The sequence below is a fragment of the Sparus aurata genome, chromosome 5, assembly GCF_900880675.1.
Source record: "Sparus aurata chromosome 5, fSpaAur1.1, whole genome shotgun sequence".
NCBI classification, from domain to species: domain Eukaryota; kingdom Metazoa; phylum Chordata; class Actinopteri; order Spariformes; family Sparidae; genus Sparus; species Sparus aurata.
Window position 1 is genome coordinate 5478036 of NC_044191.1, and position 22922 is coordinate 5500957.

Below are 22922 nucleotides of genomic sequence, written 5' to 3' on the forward strand. Positions count from 1 at the left end.
CTAAGTAGTTAGCTTTCTATGAGTACTTTTATTCATTTTACATTAATTAATCTACATATTGTGTTAAGGCCTGAAAAAAAATTTGGCATGCACATACTGCCTTTTTCTGACTTGTCCCTGCCCCTCTATAATCATGTGCACGTCCCTGGGAAGGAAGGTTCTGTACTACTAGTTCAGGTAAAATGGAACAAATCCCCACCTTTAACTATTATAAACTACTTCATACCTTTGTGTTGAATCAAAGTTACACATAAGCGGCCAGTACTAAGAAGCAGCTTTACTATTGTCTGGATATCTTTGCAGTTTAAAAACTTAGCTCTGCTTTTTACATCGGTCCATATTCTAGATTAGACAGACTTCTTGAATATAATCACTCATGTGAAGCAATGTCACATGTACGCAATCTGTGATAGATGGAATACAAATTAGAATGTGTTAATTTGCCCCCAAAAATACTGAACAGCTGATATAGAACCTTAAATCTTTACTTTGTAAATTAAAGTCATAACTCAGGGTCCTATTAACCATTTTGCAATGTTTAAGTGTTACACTGTAGGGTCTGTTAAATAAATAAAGTTGCCATCAAACTATGAACCAACTGTAAACTTATGACAAAGTTATGTGGATTTGTAACATGTTAGTAGACTTGCATTAATAAGTTCACATACACTTGATTTGTATCAAATTGTTTTTCAGAACATGCCGATAGTTGATTGGTTTTGCTTCATAAGCCAGGTGCATTTAACATTCAATTGACTACCAGACAGTGAAGCCAAACGGTTAGCCATCTTTATTATGAAACAATATTGGGACCAGATTAAACTGTTGTTACATGGTGGTTTATTTGGCCACTGCAGTCCCTTTCCATGTCCTGACACATCCCTGGACAGCCAGCCCTCTCCCAGCTGCCTTCAAGGTGCATATTTGTAGGACTGCCTCAAGGAGCTGAGCTTCATTCCATCTGAGTGCATCCTTCTCCAGCTTCTCCCTCCTCCTTCCCGACAATTAGGTCCCTTTCAGTCGGGTAGCTGACAGTTGATCTACTGCTGGGATATGGCTGTGGGATGATCCATTTCTAATCTGATTGGTGGTTATACTGGGCTGCAGGAAACATGCCTGTAGGATTCAAATTGAGCAAACACGTTCATCCCAAATGACCAATTTTCTCAATCAGGTGCCATCAAAACAATTTCAAGTGAAGAAAATAAAATACCATTCAGAAAAAGAAAATCAAAATAGCCATATGTCAGGAAACTGTTTTAACAGCAAGGACTGGCACGACAACTGATCTGTCTGTCAAAGACCCAACAAAATAACAACCGAGAAAATGTGGGGCTGCTGTTCAATTTATTTTGGGGGCCTGCTGATGATAACTACATGATGGAAACCAATTATTTTTATTTAAACACTCAAGAATGGTTTATAGCATTTGCAGCAATAACATTGTTTCAACTGAGTCAGTTACAATCTGGTTACAAATGAGGGGTGGATTGGGGAAGGAGATGTGAGAGGACAGTGTACAGTGCAAGTCTAGAAGCAGTGGAGGTGAGAGAGGAAGACATATCACTCAGCACAAACCTCCAGGTTCTACCTATAGCTTCTCTTCTATCACATTTGTTTTAGCTAAAAAGATTATTGATGAAGGGGCAAAAGGAAATAAAAAACCTAATAAACCAGTTTTCATGCTCTGTAAAAAATACTCCAGAAAAAACATAACTGATCTGTTTAACACAGGAGTTGTTTATGTAGAGGAAAAACAGAAAATTAAATTTGCATTACTCTGTTTCCATCACACTATTCATGTGTTTTCCATAGTATTTCCTTTTCCATTTTTCACATTAAGAAAAGAGTAAAAAGTTAGAAATGGTCAGGGGAATCATGGCTGAGGGTAAAAAGGAAGAGAAGAGGGAGGAAGCTGTCTGATCCACAGAGAGTCCTGGAAGGGTAGGGAGACTAAGGCTGCTTGAGCCTTCTGCCTGGCTTCAGCTTGGTGGCTCCTGGGCTGCAGGGAGGACGTGTGTGTGTGTGTTGGGGGGGGGGGGGGGGGGCAAGAGGAAGTTCTGTATTTGATCGGGGATGTGAGATAGGAGGAGAGGGGGAGAAAGAGACAGAGAGAGGGCTATAAGCTTGTTGAGTGATCAGTCCATTGGCCTTTTTTCACCATGTTTCTTTGTAAACTCTTCAGCGTTCTTCAAGAATTTTTTACGGTCTTTTGAGTATTCTTCTGCTAGGTCAGCCCTCAGGGGATGCTCCGGCTGGGGGTCGTTCACCAATGCAATGAGGGACTGAATTACTGTAAGACACACAGCCAGAGAAATCAAGTTAAATATGGACAACACTGTTCCTGACAAAACTATGACCTCTAGTTCTACAGTGGTATGTACTTGCAGAAACTAGCAGTAACACCTTTAAAACTTTAAGTTGACTACAAGACCAGGCCAGTGTTTTTGTGCATAAGCCTAGTTAATCCTAAATGCTTACAACTTCTGTTATGGTCAACCATCTACCAATTAATGTGTGTGATTCTGTCATTTTTCCTCCCATACCAATAACATAGCTGCATCTTAAGGAAACTGTCTTAATTTTGATTTTAAAGGAGCAATCTGTAGTTTGCGGCCACCTGCTCCAAACATAGTGGGCAGTTTTTCAACCATTCTCAATGTTTAGTTCGAATTTTTTGTTTATCATTTTTTATATTAAACATTTATAATATTTATTTACATATAGATTACATAACCTGGCAGAATTAGAGATTTCTTGGACATTTTTCAGAGAATATGAATGATAATACAAAAACTTTTCTTTCACTTATGGTTAGTGGTTGGATGAAGCCATTTATTATCAAACAATCGTGTTTGCTCTTTTTAAAATCATGACAACAGAAACTACCCAAATGACCCCGGTCAAAAGTTTACATAACCTAGTTCTTAATACTGTGTAAAGCCCCCTTTAACATCAATGACAGGTTGAAAGACTTTTGTGGTAGTTGTGGATGAGGCACTTTTTCTCAGATGGCAACGTTGCCCATTTTTCTTCACAAAAAGCCTCCAGTTCCTGTAAAATCTTGGGCTGTCTTGCATGAACTGCACGTTTGAGATCTCCCCAAAGTGGCTCAATAATACTGAGGTCAGGAGACTGAGATGGACACTCCAGAACCTTAACGTGTTTCTGCTGTAGCCAAGGACAGTTCGACTTTGCCTTGTTTTTTGGATAACTGTCATGGAATGTCCAAATACTTCCCATGCGCAGCTTCCAGGTTCATGAGTGCAAACTTTCCTCCAGTATTTTCTGATAACATGATGCATTCTACGGAGACACGTAAGGGACATGAGGGGGAAAAAAAAGAAGCTCTAACACTTTGCTGGTCGCTTGCGGTCACTTGGCCATTTGGGAATCAGCAAAAAAGTATGAGTCATAGAGGAGGATTTGGAGCATTTCCTGCGGTCAAGAGAGGTCCAAAACGAGGACATTATGCATATGCAAAGAGACAAGGACGTAACAACACAGAGCCTGGATTAGTGACTAATATAGGGGGAAATGGAGTTAGCGTTAATGTTATGCTAGCTTAAACTAATGTCAGCGCTCATTGCTTCCCTGCTCTAACGTCAAGTTATGCCAGTCTGTCAATCATAACATTACATCTGGCGTACATTCAAGCCTTGAAGCTGTCCAGAGTATTGCAGTGCTAATGAATTCAACCAGGACCGCAAAGTCAGAGTATGCTTTGCGACGATAGAGTCCCCTTGTGTTTAGTAGTCTCTTCAGATGCCTCTCACTTATGAGAAAACTGTGTCTACTGCCAAGCACTGATTTAATGTCATTATATTTGAGGCCGATCTCAAAATAGAACCATACAAACCTCTCCCATGGTGTGCACGCTCCATTTTTGTATTTGTTTGTTTTGTTTTCATTTTCCCTGACCCAGAAATACATTCACCTAAATTAAAACATTTTTGCGGGATCTCGCCAAAGTTTTGCAGGATCTAGCAATGACATTAAAACATTTTTGGGAGATCTCGCAAAAGTACTTTTTTTTTCACCCATCAATTCCCCCCACTGTATCAGTTGCAGCAGTATAAACCACTGTATGAGTTGCAGCATTCTGCATACAATCACTGGATTATCAAAATGGTTTCATGCTGTCCGCTGCATAAAACACAAACAGGTCTTTCCTCATTTCCGACCGTGTTCATGGTAAACCCAAGGTCTATGTAGGCATCGTCATATTTCATGCTGCCTAGTTCCCGACCGAGGGATTAGCAGAAGAGCTTGTGTTTGTCTCTTTAGAGGTGTCAACACGGAGTGTTTTATTTTGAAAAGTCACCGGATGTTACATTGTTATTTCAGCGCTTGACTTCCTGTCTGCTCTATGCAAAATTCTGCTGAACTGCTGCGTCGTGCTCCGGCATCCGTCAGATATATAGAAGTCCTGCGTAGCTGTTCTGGAGGGCTCCGGACTGCCGGAGCTGGACGGAGCAGACATGCAGTGCAGCGGACCTGGTGTAAGTTAACACATAGGTTTCACTTTCACTTTAGTCTATCAGCTCCGCTGGTGTGACGGCGACAGAATGCAGCGGACAAGTATCCAGTGGAAATAGACCTTCGCGTCCTGCCCTGCCTCTCATGCCCCCCCGACACCTCACCCCACCATTTGAGAACCACTGCTGTATACAATGCACTTACCTCATAATGCACATGGCATATAGTCTTTTTATATTGTATCTTTATCTCCTATTTAATCTTTTTTAGTATTTCTAAAGTCTTGTACTTATTGTATATCTGTCTAACTGTAACAGTACTGCTACTGTAACAAGTGAATTTCCCCGATGTGAGTCTAAAGTCTAAAGTCATTATAGCTTACTCGGATCAGCTTAGAAACACCACGGTAACGAGAAAACATCACGCCACACTGACTGTAACAGTTTGTGTTACCATCACTAAGACTAGAGATGTGTTTCAGATGGGATGTAACGATGCACCGAATTTCACGATATATTAACTCACAGAACAGAACCTGACACAATGTTCCATCACTTCCTTTAGCCTGACCACTATCTGACTGTATTGTATTTTAGTAGTTTTTTGTGATCAAATTCATTGTTTTATTTGTTAGCCGTGGCCCCTTTAAGAGAGACAGGAAGTGGGTCACAGGACGTTAACTGTTGTCAAAAGTCAATCAGGAATGAAAGGCACATGGCAGTAAAAGAGCTAGTCCTGCTGCCTGTTTCCATCTAAAGACATCTGCCTACATTTCATGCCTTATGAAGCATTGCCGGTATGTAATCTTATATGTCCTTTCGTTCAATTATAGTGCATCATTTGTTGGTGAATTTGAGGACTGTATTACTTCTGTGGACGTTTTGTACGTAAAAGGGCTACCTAGCTAATTTGCAGATTCATTTAATATATGCTATGTTTATAAGACAGTAAAATAGTGTGAGTGACAACATATTTAAATTCAACAGGTTACTTTATTGATAGATTAAAGCAATAAATAGGCAATTCATATGTAAGCAAGAGTGAGTTAAAAGGTTAAAAAGAAAAAGGAGTCATTTGATTTCTGATCAAAGTATGTTAGTGTATTACCAAGATTTAAAAATATGTACTGTATAAGAAGTATATTTTCTAAGCATGTTTCCTTTTTGTCTGTCCTCAGTTTGACCATTTTCTAGTCAATAAACCTGTGGACAAACTGATCACTGTCTCCAGAGGTTTGATGAACGGAAGTTGCTTATCTTACTGAGTTAAATTCTGAACGTATAATGAGGGCGGCATAGTGAAAAGCAAGCTTCAGCGCAGAAGAAAACGCAGTTTACGCTGGAAACAGAAAATGGAAATGAAAGAAGGCACATTACGGACCAGATCCTACACCTCATGCTCTACAAAAAGGTGAATCTTATGCAGAGTTACTTTCTGAAAATATAATGAGGGAGGCATACTGACATTCTCTTGAATACACAGGCATCTCACACATTCATCCAACAAAGATACACACATTCAACTAGGGCTGGGACAACACGTCGACGTAATCCACGACACAAATTTGTCGACATGAATAATTTGCGTCGACGCGTCGTCCCAAACAGGAAGTGGTAGTACCTGCGGAGGCTGAGAATAGCCCCTCTCACACAGAGACGCTGCATTAACACCGCAGCGGCGGTTCGTCAATTCTCCGCCGTTGGTCATTCACAGAGCGAAGCACCGCTGGAATAAACACAAACCGCCATGTAATTCACACAAAAAGCTGCGCTGCCGCTCCTAAAGAGACGTGATGGTACATGTCATGATGATGACCTCGGGGTGTTTCCTAGGTGTCCCCCCTGTCAATCTAAACCTGCGGACCGTCTATAATGTGTAGTGACTGAGAACCCGGCCCCCTAAACATCCTGGAAGGTGAAAGAGTTACGTTTTTCGCGCTAAATTACATTATTACATAATCGCCATTAGTAAACAGGCCGCTGCGTGACTGGGGACGGAGGCTGTTTTCTGGGGGAAAGTTCACTGAAGTCTCGGTCGGGAGGGCTGACCATCGCGGTCAGAAATGTGACGAAGAGTTGGTAGGACAGGCGGGAGGACAGACGCTGCTCCGCCTACAACTGCGGTATTTTTTTCCTCATATAAGTTACCAACGACAGTTACTACGTTACTTTTGTTTGGTCATGTAACATTAAATTAATCATTATATTAGTCGACTAATCGAAAAAATAATCGTTTGGGACAGCTCTACATTCAACCCCACTCCCTCCCTTCATCTACAATGAGTAAACTTTCCAACTTCAAGCAGTAGCCCGATTCACACAGGAGAAGACGCATAAAAGCTGCGGTTCGCCAATTCTCCACCGATGGTGATTCACACAGAGCGAAGCAGCTCCGCCTTAAAGACAAACCGCCGTGAATTAACACAGAAAGCCAGCGTTGTGGCTCCTAAAGAGTACAGTACTTTTTTCAAGGTGTTTCCCCGTTGTGCCCCTGTCAATCTGACTCCCTCACTCGCGGGATGGAGGCTGTTTTCTGGGGGAAAGTTTACTGAAGTCTCGGTCAGGAGTGCTGACCTTCGCAGTGATTTATTTTCATCACAAACACTCGGGGAGTTAAAGTTTTTTGCCGCTGACAGACGCTGTTTTCGGGCAGAAATGTGACAAAGAGTCGGTAGGACGGGTGGGAGGACGGACGCTTCTCCCCGTATATCTGCAGTTTTTTTTCCTCATACAAGTTGTCAATAATAATGCCCTGATACTACCTCCAGATGCCTATCAGTGCTGAGCGAAATTTAACCCCTCGCAGCCTCTGAGAGATTCACACTGAGATGGAGGCGGGGAATTGGCATACTTAAGCCGCATCCAAAAGCCAGTGTGAATAGGGCTAGTGTTCTGGGAACCTTATTTTCCTCTGATAACAGCTTGTTTAGTCAGTTATTGGAAAGATATTTCTGAGTTTTTATTAGTACCTCATTAATATTGTAAATATTAAGATTATAAAGTATTAATCACCAGCAAGCCACGAGTGACTTTGTCTGCTGGCTGATAAACAGAAGTGAAGATAAATTACTGACTGATTATTCTCTAGTTTTGTGTCCAGCAAGTGTCCTTGTCACTATACTGGTAGCATGAGGCAGTACTTGCAGCCCAATAAGGATGCACAGGTAGTCCAGTTCCTCCAAGATGGCACACCCATTCCGGTCCGGTCGCAATAAGGTTTACTGTGTCTCCCAGCACAGTCTCAAGCGCATGGAGCAGATACCCAGTGTTTCCTCCAGTATTTTGTGGCGCGGGCGGGTGGGGGGGGGGGGGGTGTACAGTTTGGGTCATCATAATGTAATATTTTTACTTATGTCATAGGCTACTTAGGGAATTTAGGGAATGCTCTCACACAGCCATCATGAACTCCCCTGCATGGGCTTGGAATGAAGATTCATGTTGTAAAGAAATATTTTTATTATTTGTTTCAAGAGAGGAGTTATCCAAGTCAGAGTCCTGCACGGGTGAAAAATAATGTACTGTGTCGGACACAGATGCGGATCGGGTCGGACGCTTGAAGAGGCGGGTCGGGTTTTACGATTGCCATTTTCAAGGCGTCACTTATCGTCAGTCATTATTAGCGACACAAATGATAAGCATTTATATTTCATATGAGCTCATTAATGTGTGCTTGCACCCTCCCAGAACTCCCATTCCCCACGCTGTCTTACTTTCACTTTTAAAAATTGCGTCCGTCCAATTTTCCTTCGGACGTCGGTATCAATTTATACCGGGTTGGCTCGGGTACGAATGTAATTTATGCTACTGTCGGAAAACGGGTCGGATGCGGTTATAAGTATGGCGGGTTCGGGCGGGTTTGCAAAATAAGACCCATGCAGGACTCTGCTCTAAGTGACCATTTTAATCCTCTAGCTAATTATCAAGCTAAATATCCAACATGCTAGTCAACGTCAAATACTGCGGTGGAAGACGACGGTAAAATATTTCCTTTCTCTAACACTAGATTTATTTATGCCTGAATTTTTAAGGTGTGGCGGCTTTTATTTTGCCGTGGCGGTGCGCCACAGTCAATTACATGTAGAGGAAACCCTAAATACCTAGATACCTAACCCTAACCCAGAGACCAGCCGTTACACAAGGTGAGCTCCAGCAGGAGGTCACCAACTGGTGCACATTTCTGAACAAACTGTCAGAAACAGACTCCATGAATGTGGCATGGGGGCCTGACATCCTCTGGTGGAACATGAGCTCACAGCTTAGCATCATGCAGCTCAATTAGCATTTGCAAGAGAACACCAGAATTGGCAGATCCGCCACTGGTGCCCCATTCTCTTCACAGATGGGAACAGGTTGAACAGGCATGAATGAGTCTGGAGAAACTGTGGTGAAAACTATGCTGCCTGTAACGTCATCTAGCATGACTGGTTTGTTGGTGGGTCAGGGATGGTGTGGAGAGGTATATCATTGGAGGGTCGCACAGAAATCCTCAAAGTGATTGTCAGACCTTACAGGGGTGCAATGTGCCCTGGTTCCTCCTGGTAGTTCCTGGATGAAGACATTGAGGCCATTGACTGGCAATCTGGTACCCTTGACCTAAATCCAATTGACCACCTATGGGACTTCACCAAGTACCGAAACAGACTGTCCAAGAGCTCACTGATGCCCTGACGCAGGTCTGGGGGGAGTTCCCCCAGGACACCATCTGTCTACTCATCATGAGCTTGCCCAGACCTTGTCAGGAATGCATACAGGCATGCAGGGGCCACACACACTAGTGAGTCACATTATGAGATGCCATGATAAAATTCACACAAGTTGGATCAGCCTGTGATTTTACTTTGATTTTCTGTGTGATTTTGAATTCTGCCCTCAGTGCGATGATTATTTTGCTGTTACATCATTTTGTTCAACAAATTATACAATGTTTATTAGTAGGGCCGGGACTTTAATGCGTTAATTACGATTAATTAATTACACAAAAATTAACGCGTTAAAAAAATTTACGCATTTTAAACGCACTTATTTTTGCACCGCGGAACGTTTCTCACTGGAAGAGTTTCAGGGGTACCCATTATACTGGAGCACCAACTAACGTTCATGACTTCAGACAACAACAATGAACGAAGAAGCAGATGAGACTGCTTTGGTTGGGAAATTTTGCTTTCAAAAGCGGACGGATGGCAGCGTAGATAAGAGCATGCTATTGCTGCACTTTACGGCAAAAATTGCACTGGTCGGGGCAGCGTTTAGCTCAGTGGGTAGAGCGCGTGTCCCATGTGCCGAGGCTCTGCAGCGGACCCAGGTTCGACTCCCGACTCCCGGCCCGGTTTGCTGCGTGTCACTCCCCCTCTCTCTCTCTCCCTGTTTCCTGTCATATCTTCAGCTGTTCTGTCAATAAAGCCATAAAAGGCCAAAAAAAATTGCACTTGTCTGTTGGTCTTGAAAAAACAAAAACAATGTTTTGTTGCTTAAGCTTCTGTATTCAGTCATTATTCAATGGTATACTAAAATCCATGTGAAAAAAATTGCTTCTCACTGTTCTCAGGTCAAATATCTATATGCGATTAAAATGCGATTAATTTCGATTCATTAATTACAAAGCCTCTGATTAATTCGATTAATTTTTTTAATCGAGTCCCAGCCCTATTTATTAGATATAAAGATTTATAAAGATTTTCAACTTGAATAATTTGTTCCTCGGGTGTGACTAAGAATGTAACGGTAAACCACGGTAAAATTCCCAACGATGAAGGTTACCATTTAAGTTTTAATTGCCATGTTAATCGCCGCAGTCGATACCCACGATGTGGAAAACTTGCAAGATACTTCTTAAGTCTCACTACGCATGTGTAGCGTGCGCTTGTTATGTAGTGAAGAAGACATGGCAGAAGGAAGGACGTGATAGTAGCGGCCCTCAAGGCATTTCTCCTCCTTTAAAGAGAACCAAATCTGATGTCTGGGCGTATTTTGGTTATTATAAGAATGCTCAGGGACAGCTGGTCGAGGATGGCAGCTCTATCTGCAGGAGCTGTAGGAAGAAAGTTGTTGCGAGGGGCGGCAACACATCCAATTTACTTACTCATTTGCGTGACCATCACCCTCAACTGTATTCTCTGTATAACTTGCTGTTGTCACTAATCTAAACTGACCAGATAGTGGTATACCTAATAATTCCCCAAATATTGATGCAGAGCTGCAGTAAGGAGGATTTGAGACAAACACGTACTGGGTGGACTGAGTTAGTGACTGAATTTCGTGAGTTTTGTGATCTGTTGGTTGCACCCATAGTATTAAGTAACAATGACAGCAATAATTAATAATGACATTTTCTATTAATTTTTCTCACAGAGAGGGTCTGCTGGCCAATCGAGTGCTGCTGCCAGTACATCTCATTCTACTTTATTTAAGGTTTATTTTCCACAGTTTTGATACATTTTTATACTTATTTATTGTTGATTTTGCAGTGTTTTGTTAAGGTTTTGGATTTTGACTATTGTAATATATAATAAATCTATTCTAAATATAAATCTTGGTGAAATTATTTCAATTTAACAGTTTCAGTATTTTTTTCAACATTTTAAAAATACCGTGGTATACCGATAACCATGATAATTTACCGCAGTGTGAAATTTTCATACCGTTACATCCCTAGGTGTGACTGTGTGATTACAGTGTTCCCTTAATTTTTTTGAGCAGTGTACCTTTCCTAGAGCCATTCTTAGTGACTACAGAGGAAATGAATGACTCAATAAATAATAAATTACCATATTTCTATGGGTATTCACATCAACTGCAGGGAGTGTTGGATAACAAATTATCTACATCTGTAATTTCAAAGAGTTGAAAAGCTTTCTACATGAGTTAATAAACAAGAACCAGAAAGGGTTTATAAAAGGATGAAAAAAGGACTTTTTGCTGATGATATTATAAACAACATCAACTAAACATCACAACACAGGTACTCAACATTAATTATACACTAAATAGGCAGACATATAAACTGAAGTGGGAAGCCAAATCCATAAAATACCTGAAAGTGTTAATTAAATTCAAAAATTGAGATAGTGAAAATGAATTTATCGTTGTTGCTTTATCTATTCTTTTCATTACCAGACAGAGCCCAGAGTCTCAGGTTACACACCATGGGTTAAGAAGTCATCCAGGCTAATCTGGACAGGAGTAAGACCATGGATAAAATGTAGGACCAGGGCTGTAAACTAGCGGTCGCCACTCGCCAAATGCGACTAAAATATTCCCCTGGCGACTTAATTTTGGAGAGATACATGCCACGGGGCGGGTAAATGTTTGTCCTGATGGTCGTGCTCTTGCAATACATTATGCATGATATAGCAAAACATTGTTGTAGCTGTAAAGTGATAAATTATGACGGTAGCAAACGTTAGTGCTAAACCGGCTATTTGTTGTGTGTCGCACTGAAGTAGCTCCCCCGACGTCACCGCTGTAGAAAATAGTTCCCCTCAGAAGCAACGTAGCGTGCGCGTCACCGCTCTTTAAAAGTTTGGCGCAGTCAGGGGCGTCGCACCCGTGGGGGATGTGTGTGTTTTAACGCCCACACTTTTCCCGGTGAGAGGGTTCAACACCCACACTTTTTCTGCAGTTTTTCTGCAGTTTTGCACAAACGCCTTACTGCGGCCGGAGTCACTTTCTCTGGCCGCTCTGTATCTGCGCTCGCTGCAGCTGCCTCCTCTCCCCCTCCCTCTCCTGTTGCTGCTTCAAACATGACACCGGCTTTGGGACTGACTGGCTGATGATTGGCTGTTCTGCCTTAAGTCCCGCCTCTCTTGCTGTGTTAGATTTATTGTTCAGCTCGTGCTGATGAGGCGGGATCTGCCATAAAATACCAAATAACAGCCGGGCGTTTATTTGTCTCAACCACTTAACAGACCAGGTGTTTATTTGGGACAGGCATTTAATTCCCTCCTCACAAAAATCCGGGATGATAATGTCACAAACTTCGCCAGCTTCTCTGTGAATTCTCTGGAAACGGAGAGGAACCAAAATGTCTGTAACGTTCTCTGATGATCATAAACGTTGATTAGTCCCGATACGTTCAGTAAACAGGTCGACACCAAACCACATGATGTGTTGTATAATGTGTTTATGTGTTTACAGCTGCTAATGTATGTAACACTGTTACTGTGATGACATGACAGTTAAATATTGAATCTGTCTATAATAACCACATCCTGACATGTAACTGTGATTTTTGATAATCTAAGTACTAATAATAACAATCATAACAAAAAATTAACAAAGACTGCAGATCAAGATAAGAAGCTGCAACTGGCAGTGAGCAGCTCTCTTTTCTGTTAGCAGTGAAGTGACATAGTCCATGACAGAACATTATAAAATATGATAATGTATAAAATAACATTTAATGGTAAAAGAAAAAAGTACAGTTGCAGTAGGCTTCTATTACAAATATTATATTATATTATAATTAAACGAATCAAGGCAGATGTCACATTTACGTGTCAGGGTGGGGTTATTATAGACACAGATTTAATATTTAAGTGTCATTTATCATCACCCCCCGACCCAAAATTGTTTTAAAAAAACACCACCACATCTATCCCCCGCACTTTTGAAAAGCTTGCTACACCTCTGGGCGCAGTGACTGTGATTCGAGCGCAGCAATGACGACACCTCTAACTCATGAGCTGAGGGAAGTTGTACTTAAGTTGCGCATAATTTCTTAACGACTTCCTTCAATTAGGTTTCAGTTTGATAATCAAGTGGCTTAATATGAGAACAGCTGTCACGTCACAAAACGTGTAAAACTATGGGTCTATCAAATCCAGTGTAAATATTATTATGGTACAGTCGCCACTGACAGGTCTATTACAGAGCCTGAAAGTTAATTAATAAGTATTTCCTTTGTCAAAGATTTGCACTGTTCAAGTTTTCAATTTGCAATGTTATGAAATTTTATTAATAATATTAAAATGTATTTCTAAATAATACTTTAGCCTCTTTTCTAAGCATGTATTGGTATATAATACTGTTATCTCCATGAAAAGTACTGAAACAGATGTATATGCAACAAAAAGAGGCAATTTATTATTTGGCTGGTAAAAAATGTACTTGGCCGGTAGATTCTTTCATCTACCGGTGAGCCAAAAAGTTAGTTTACAGCCCTGTGTAGGACCCTCCATCTTAATAAGGAAAACTGCAGCCTAGAGCTGCCTAATCTTAGAACATAATATTAATGCCTAAATGATATACATTGTTTATTGGTGTCCCCAGAATACCAAGCTAGGTAGAAACATATTAATCTTACTCTGGACCAGACCCAACCTCAGGTCAGGCTAGGTGGGAGAGATTATCCTTACCAAAAAGGAGAAAACTCATTCTTAAAAGATACATTCAAAATATTGGAAAGGTAAAGTTCTGATTTGGACCTCTCAGACCATCACATTTAGACCTTGGGAGATAGATAACACTTTTTTAGGGTGAAAAGAAAAAGGATTAACATTTTTTTGCAGACTCATGGAGGGTCAAACCTTTAAGACTTACATTTTATCTATTTTTTTAAATTTCATTTAGAAAATGAAGACCTGCTCAGATATTTCTAATGATCTAGAAATTAAAGAAAGGGATTCAGCAGATGGTAATGAGGTGGTTGAAATGTTTACTGCTGCATACAAACACACTAAGAAACTGTACTGTAGTTTACAAAAACAAAATAAAAGAAATTCCCACTATGTAAAAGTGAAATAGGAACAGGAAATTATCATTAAACTGTCAAGAGTGATTGGAATTCTATTTGTAGCACCCAACAGTCTTCCACTAGTTCTAAAAAGGCAGAAGGAATTCCGCTCGAAGAGTTTAATTCGATTTTCTGTTATACCCCGCAAAAAGCAGCAATGTAGGAGACAATGTGGTCAGGCTTATGCCAATCACTCACAAATTTTCTGGTCACATATAAAAATATAGTCATTCTGGGACATTGTGATTCAGACACTTGAAGAGATTTTACTGGGTCCGATACCCAGAGTCATAATTCCAAAGAATTCATCTGATCAATTCATGATGTAGTATATATTATAAATGGCCATCAATACCTAGGGGTAGACAGAAACTTTTCTAACATCCTTCACATATGAGATTGAACTTGAAAACAGTACTTTCAAAACCCTGGACCTCATAAAAATGGATACTGCACTGAAGACTAGAATGAAAAAATGCATGCTTTGCGAAGCAAGCACTATGACAGTAAATATAATAGAAAACATCATGATATAAATTGGTTGGTGTGCTGCCCTCTCCTGGCACACAAGTCCTCCACTAATGATGGCTGTATTTTTAATAACCATTGGTAAATTAAGAGTTTTGACCCTCTGAGTTTGCCGAAGCAGCTCATTTACATTTAGGGCATTTAGCAGACGCCTTTGTCCAAAACAACTTACAGTAATTTATACAAACATAACGGTGGCTGCCATGCAAGGTGACAACCAGCAGTTTGGGGTTCAGTATCTTGCCCAGGGACACTTTGACATGCAGACCAGGGGAAACAAACCAGCAACCTTCCTATAACAAGACACTGGCTCTATCCTCTGAGCCACAGCCACCGCAGTGTGGCTGAGTGTTGAAGCTGCAGAGTAGCTGATTGAGTTACGATAAAAGTCAGCAGTTCTAAATTAATTTGAACTTAACATCTAAGACATAGTAAAAAGAGACCAGTTGAAACGCCACTCAGCCTGACAACTCTGCCCCCATCCCCAGGTGCAGGGGTTTCAGTGTAAATGCCAATTGGTGTGACTATCTCTCAGATCTGCAAGCCTGTCCTTCAGAAAAGAGCGTCACTTTTCTTTTAATTTGATATTCCTTTTTCTAGTGTCTATAAATAAACCTTTTGTATACATACATAGATACATCTTATGTCCTAAACATGATTGCCTTTCCCAGCATTATTCATCTTAATTTACAATGTATATCACTTACTCATTTCTAGAAAATATCAGTATCTGCTACAATTACACTGTTAACAGTGTAAAACATTTTTATAGTTCTATTTTGCATTTCTTACTTCTTACTTTTTTATTGCATTGTTAATTAGGGCCCGAGCAGGTCATCGACCTGTGAGGTCCCTATTGTAATTAGGGCCCGAGCAGGTCATCGACCTCTGAGGTCCCTATTGTAATTGGAAGAATTCTTCTTATTAGGGCCCGAGCAGGTCATCGACCTGTGAGGTCCCTATTGTAATTGGAAAAATTATTAGGGCCCGAGCAGGTCATCGTTATGTCATCGTTATTATTAGGGCCCGAGCAGGTCATCGACCTGTGAGGTCCCTATTGAAATTGGAAAAATTATTAGGGCCCGAGCAGGTAGACCTGCGAGGTCCCTATTGTTATTGGAAGGACAGAAATTTTCTTCTCCAAGTTTGAATGCAGTTTTGGATGCCTGAACATACCCAAAAACTCACCAAATTTGGAATATATGTTACATCTGGTGAAAATTGCGATCCTGCATTGTCATTGGGCATGGTCTTGACCTGCGGGCTCTGTAGCGCCCCCCTAATGTTCATCCCCGCCTCCCACAAGTGCGTAGAAGAACGAAATTCAATACGCAGATTCCTCATGAGCAGACGCACAAAAAAGTCTGGGGGGATCATACTGTCACTCCAACAGGAAGTCAGCTATTTAGATGTGTGGCGGCGTTTTTGTCCAATTCATGCCTACTTTGAAAATTATCTTGTCCTAGAGCTTAAACACAACAGTCTTCAAATTAACTCAGTAATTTTCTTCATGCCTTGAAGAACAAAAGTTATTGAAATCATTCAGCTGCGCCAAACTTTAGTGGGCGGTGCGGTGGAAACCATTTTTTCCTCACGCCATCAAGCATCGAGGCTTTATAACTTAAACATACAATTTCCTATCCACACCAAACTGCTTGTAACTGTAGAGGCTGTCTCCCCGAACAAATTTCAGCATCAATACTTAGTCTGGCATTTTGCTTTTGGCCGCCATGTTGAAATATTGCCAATCTTCGTACTTAAATTATCTCCTCCTACAGATCTAACACCACCGACTTCAAAGTCACTCAGTAGCATCCTCTGACCTTGAAGATGAAAAGTTATTAAAATCTTTATCCTACGTCATACCTGCTGGCCACAGTGGAGCGGGCAATTCGAATCCTTCGCCGTGAAGCATTGTGTCCTCATAATTTCTTCATACAATGTCTTATCTCGGTCAAATCTCTCAGGAATGCAGAGGGAGTCGCCCTGATGAGATCTGTGTAGTCATGGGGCGTGGCCGTGACGCGTGGGCTCTGTAGCGCCCCCTATTGTGATGCCCCGCCTCCTACTTGTAACACAGAAGGACGAAAATTTGTACGCATATTCATCATGACCAGACGCAAGGAAAACCCATTTGGATGAATACTCTCAGTCCAACAGGAAGTCAGTTATTTTGAAATTTGGCCGCATTTTTGACAAATTCATGCCTAATTTGAAAATTATCTTGTCCTAGAGCTTAAACACCACAATCTTCAAATTAACTCAGTAATTTTCTTAATGCCTTGAAGAACAAAAGTTATTAAAATCGTTCAGCTGTGCCAAGGTTTAGTGGGCGGTGCGGTGGAAACCATTTTGTCCTCACGCCGTCAAGCATCGAGGCTTCATAACTTCAACATACAATTTCCTATCCACACCAAACTGCTTGTAACTGTAGAGGCTGTCTCCCCGAACGAATTTCAGCATCAATACTTAGTCTGCCATTTTGCTTTTGTCCGCCATGTTGAATTATGCCAATCTTTGTAAATTATCTCCTCCTACAGATGTAACACCACCGACTTCAAAGTCACTCAGTAGCATCCTCTGACCTTGAAAATGAAAAGTTATTAAAATCTTTATCCTAAGTCATACCTGCTGGCAGTTGTGGAGCCTGCCATAACAATCCTTAGTCATGAAGCATCAAGTGCTGATATCTCCTTCATACTATTTCCTAGCTCGGCCAAATCTAGAGGGAATCTAGAGGGAGTGGCCCTGAATAGATCTGTGCATCAATACTGTGTCATATCCATAGCGCCACCCACTGGAAACATGAAGCAAGTTTTATTTCAGGCAATTTGGGCGTCCTACATGCATGTACATGAATGAAATGTGGCACGCATGTGTGTCATGACAAGACGCACAAATGACTCATTTACACCCACACTCTCAGTCAAACAGGAAGTGGTCAATTTTGCTTAGAAGCACATGAATTGATGGTGTAGGTGATGCAAGTCGCCACTAGATGGCACTGTTGTCTTTCAAGGCACATGTATCATATTCATCAGATTTTATTGAAACTTTAAAAGGTGGCAGCATGCACTTCTTGAGATAAAAACTAGTAAACAAAGCAGAACTTAGATCAAAAGCTTGACACTGATAGACAGCCATAAATAAATTTTTTGAAAGAAGGCAAATTAAGCATTATTCTACACATATTTATGTGCAGTGATGACAAACATAGTCAGATGTACATGGCATTTGCAGGTAGTTTTGTCTGAATTGCACGTTACAACAGGGCATAGTTGAAGGGTAATGGGTTGAGCCACATAATGGATAAGTCAGTGGTAGTAAGCCACAGCACACAATTTTTAAATAAGCCAATTTGCTAAGAATGCCATTTGCGTGTTGTGTCTGCCCTGTCAAGGTGGCACACAACAAGATGTGTGTAGTTGTGATTCTGCCCAACTCTTCCGCGATGAACGAAGTGGATTCCCCTGCGATATGAAACAACTGAGTGTGTTCTTTGGTTAAACACCGCTACTGCAGGACGCTCGTCAAACCTGGTCACTTGACCGCTGTCCCTTTTCAAAAGGAAGAATCACCTCTGGCTGCACTCCACTACCTATCTTAATCTGTGGCATTCCACTTCCATCCTCCCCTATGATGCGCTGCCTTCCTGCCTTCACGGTGACAACAGAAGGCAGTGTCTTATCTGCGCCGGTAGTCGAGTGGTTGGCGTGCATGCCACATATGCAGTGGACCCGGGTTCGAATTTAGGGCGGAGGAAGTTTACTGCAAGCCACAACCCCCCCCTCTCTGTCCCACTTCCAATCTATTCCCTGCAAAAACACAGGTGTCCATGCCTGAATTCCAGACAAAGGCAAAGAGAAGGCTGTAACCCTTCACACAACGTAATGGTGCAGAATCGATTGTCAAAACGTGCCTGATTACTAAATGTTTTAGAAATCATTCACCTGCAGTCCCTTTGGATTTCTGTGGATTGCAGGAAGTTGTTCTGACTTCACCTTAAAGCGCTTGATACTGGCAGGGGCAACCCACCGCGTTACAAACACAGAGGCTGATATTCACCCCCCGCGTGCACCGTCCCAAACGCAGGCGGTTGCCGCCTCCGTGAACAACGATCGAGCAACGGGGCTTAAGCCGCGGCGCGTTTGGGCGGCGGCACGCCCCGACGTGCGCGCGGACTGCGAGGGCCCGTTCATCACTGCTTGCAGTTTTAATTAGGGCCCGAGCAGGTCATCGACCTGTGAGGTCCCTATTGTAATTGGAAGAATTATTCTTCTTATTAGGGCCCGAGCAGGTCATCGACCTGTGAGGTCCCTAATGTAATTAGGGCCCGAGCAGGTCATCGACCTGTGAGGTGTGGCGGCGTTTTTGTCCAAATCATGCCTACTTTGAAAATTATCTTGTCCTAGAGCTTAAACACCACAGTCTTCGAATTAACTCAGGAATTTTCTTAATGCCTCGAAGAACAAAAGTTATTAAAATCTTTCAGCTGCGCCAAGGTGAAGTTGGCGGTGCGGTGGAAACCATTTTGTCCTCACACCGTCAAGCATCGAGGCTTTATAACTTCAACATACAATGTCCTATCCACACCAAACTGCTCGTAACTGTAGAGGCTGTCTCCCCGAACAAATCTCAGCGTCAATAATTAGTCTGCCATTTTGCCTTTGGCCGCCATGTTGAATTATGCCAATCTTCGTACTTTAATTATCTCCTCCTACAGATGTAACGCCACAGACTTCAAAGTCACTCAGTAGCATCCTCTGACCTTGAAGATGAAAAGTTATTGAAATCTTTATCCTACGTCATTCCTGCTGACAGTTGCGGAGCCCGCCATAACAATCCTTCGTCATGAAGCATCAAGTCCTGATAACTCCTTCATACTATTTCCTATCTAGGCCAAATCTAGAGGGAATCGAGAGGGAGTCCCCATGAATAGATCTGTGCATCAATACTCTGTCATATCCATAGCCCTACCCACTGGAAACATAAATTAGTTTTAATCTCATTCCATTAGGGCTCCTACAAGCTGTGAGTGACACAAGTCGCCACTAGATGGCAGTGTTGTCTTTCAAGTCACAGGTGTCCTTTGTGCTGAGCAACCTCTGGATAACCTCTAGATAATTTCATTCCATGGCAGGAAGTCAGCCTCAAATTTATCAGATTTTATTGAAACTTCAAAATGTGGCTGCATGCACTTTATGGAATAAAAACTAGCAAACAAAGGAGAACTTAGATCAAAAGCATGACATTCATAGACAGCCATAAATACATTTTTGAAAGAAGGCAAGTGAAGCATCATTTGACACTCATTTATCTGCATTGATCACAAACAGTCTGATGTACATGGCATTTGCAGGTAGTCTTGTCTAAATTGCACATTACAACATGGAATAATTGAAGGGTAATGTTTAGAGCCACATAATGGATAAGTCAGTGGTAGTAAGCCACAGCACACAATTTTCAATCAAGCCAATTTGCTAAGAATGCCATTTGTGTGTTGTGTCTGCCCTGTCAGTGTGGCACAAAACAAGATGTGTGTAGTAGTGATTCTGACCAACTTTTCCACGATGAACACAGTGGTTTCCCCTGCCATTTTAAACAACTGAGTGATTTCTTTGGTTAAAAGTCCCATATTATACTGTTTTTCATCAATGTCACACAGCTGTCAGAGGTCCAACAACTCTGTATTCAATATGTATTACCCCAAACACATCCGTGGTCCTGCATTCCAGCTGTCAAAAAGTCGCTCTGCTGAGCTGTAATCAGAGCACTCTGTTTCTGTGCCTGCACCTTTAAATGCTAATGAGCTCCGTCTGTCAACGCGTATTTGGGGAGCTTTGGATGCTGTCACTCTGAGGAAGCCCGTTATGCTAACGGCATGCGCTAATGTTTACGGTAGATGTAACACTATGGCTCGCGGAGATTTTTTCGCTCAACCGAACCAGTTTGACCCAGAATCGGACCCAGAAGGAGAGGCTTCTGAAGAAGTACAGACTCTGCGGCTGCAGCAGGACGTTTCAGAATGGTTAGTGTGGCTAAATAATGTTAGTTTGTGTGTATGTGTTGTTACAGTTACTATAGTGTCGCTAATGGCTAACAGCTAGCGAAAGCTGTGTTTGTCTCAAACACAGTCTCCAAACTCTTGGACACTGTTCGCATAGTTTCTGTCTCCAGTCTGCACGTTTCCAGACTTTCTACTGTGACAACCAAGGTCCATCGTAATATCATTAACATCACACTCGCTTCAAACGCCATTGCACAGCGCGGACCGAAGTGGAGCTAACTAGTTAGCCAATTTCCAGCTGACTTCACCATACTCGTCGGCAACTGTAATCAAATCGCGGCGACAATTAAAGGTGGCTCGGGTGCAGTTGCTGCGTCCGGTATGGTTGAGACTGATCGTTTTACGAGGATCAGTGCCGAGGCAAAGACAGCGTTGTACTGACACACGTTACTGAAGCAGTCCGATGTAAAGTGGTTAGCACACACATACAAGCTAACACGAACCGCAGCCGGCATGTTGTCATTAAAAAGGAAACACAACCACGGTCTCTTCTGTTTTTCTGTAGCTGGGACAGAATATAGGCACTTATGTTGATTATTACGACCAACAACAGAGCAATTGCGTGTCTAGCTCTGAGCGACAACATTGTGAAACACTGCTGTCTCTCTGCTGGACACACCGAACTTCACCGCGGGGATGAACGCGCCCCTCTCTGACATCTATCACCGCGCAGAGGAGGTCGGCCTATGATAATGACTCCTTTCGTTACATAACGAAAGGAGCAGAATCTGAACAGCCCGTAAGAGGGTCATTCTATGAAAATGGCATCTTTCCTGTCCCTACATTACTCACCAGGAAAAACACTCAAAAATGTTAAACAATGACACAAAATATACATGTTTTGTTGTAATTGAAGTGTGTTCTTGTTATTAAACCACACATAAGACAGTTATAATGTGCATTTTTTTTATATATATCTTGAAGAGCATGGTTAGCGCCATGAATATGGCTTGTCCCTTGGGTAAGGAGTCATGGTTTAGTGACATATTTTGAATATAAATTAATGTTTTTCTCCTGTTTTAAAGATCATAATACAAAGTAAAGTGTTATAGTTATTTAGTATAATACTAAAAAAAATGAAAACATCAATTAAAAATTTTAATAGTTTACAAAAAATAGCTGTCCCTTGATTTCATGTCACTGGTGTTACTATTTGTAAAAACCTTTATTTTGAAAAACTGCTGCATCCCTGCAAACATCTTCTTGGGTCAAGAGGTCATTTGAGGTGTGTCCATTTTGAAGAGCACATGGCAAGTCAGCACCTTCTCTTCATATGATGACAATTTTAAGAATTAACTCGTAATTTCATGTGAAGACTTAAGATGTGTCACTGGTGTTACAGATTTTATAGTAAGGGGAAAGGAGATTTGATTAAAATAATTGATCAAATTGTATGATTAGCTGATATATTTATAAGTTAAGAGGTGTGGTATTGCCTGCAATGTCCACCATCTTGAATAGGCCATCTAGTCTGTCGATGTGTCACTGGTGTTACTGTCACTGGTGTTACTGTTCTAGTTAGTAACACCAGTGACCAGTGGGTAACACCAGTGACAATCATTAGCACCACTAATCCCTTTCCCCCAAATACATAGATGGTCTGCATTTACATAAAACAGACTTATTAGCATTTCATTGCTGACTCAATATTCAGGGTTCGTACACATTTTTCAAGGTCAAATTCAAGCACTTTTCAAGCACTTTTAAGGGTCATTTTTAAGATTTTCCAGCACCTTACTGCTGGGGTAAAATACATATCTAAAAGGAATATATATACTTGTGATTTTTTTCTTCACTTTTTATCACAATTATGTACATTGTATTATGCTGTAAACATCTAAAATTATATTCTATAATAGCAAAAACTTCAGAAATTAATTATCCAGTCTGATCCCAATTTTGTAAAAGACACAGAGTTATAATGTCAAGCACTTTCAAGCACTTCAACTAAAATCCAAGCACTTTTCAGACCTTGAAAACACAACATTGAAATTCAAGCACTTTCAAGGATTTCAAGCACCCGTACGAACCCTGAATATTGTAACCATATCACTTTCCTTTGTATAGATATGGCAAAGTTGAGTGCTACTGAAAAGCAAAGACTCTACAGACAGCGCAG

The 22922-nt window shown here is 41.4% G+C and overlaps 1 protein-coding gene across 1 annotated transcript in view; it reads right to left on the reverse strand.

Annotated features, from left to right (window-relative positions):
- Positions 1 to 775: 775 nt before the first annotated feature.
- Positions 776 to 22922, reverse strand: part of ube2l3b (ubiquitin-conjugating enzyme E2L 3b) — a 61485-nt gene continuing 39338 nt past the window's right edge. The window contains exon 4 of the mRNA XM_030416979.1: positions 776 to 2293. Within this exon, the coding sequence (XP_030272839.1) occupies positions 2139 to 2293 (155 nt within the window). The 3' untranslated portion in view covers positions 776 to 2138. The remainder of the gene's footprint in view (positions 2294 to 22922) is intronic.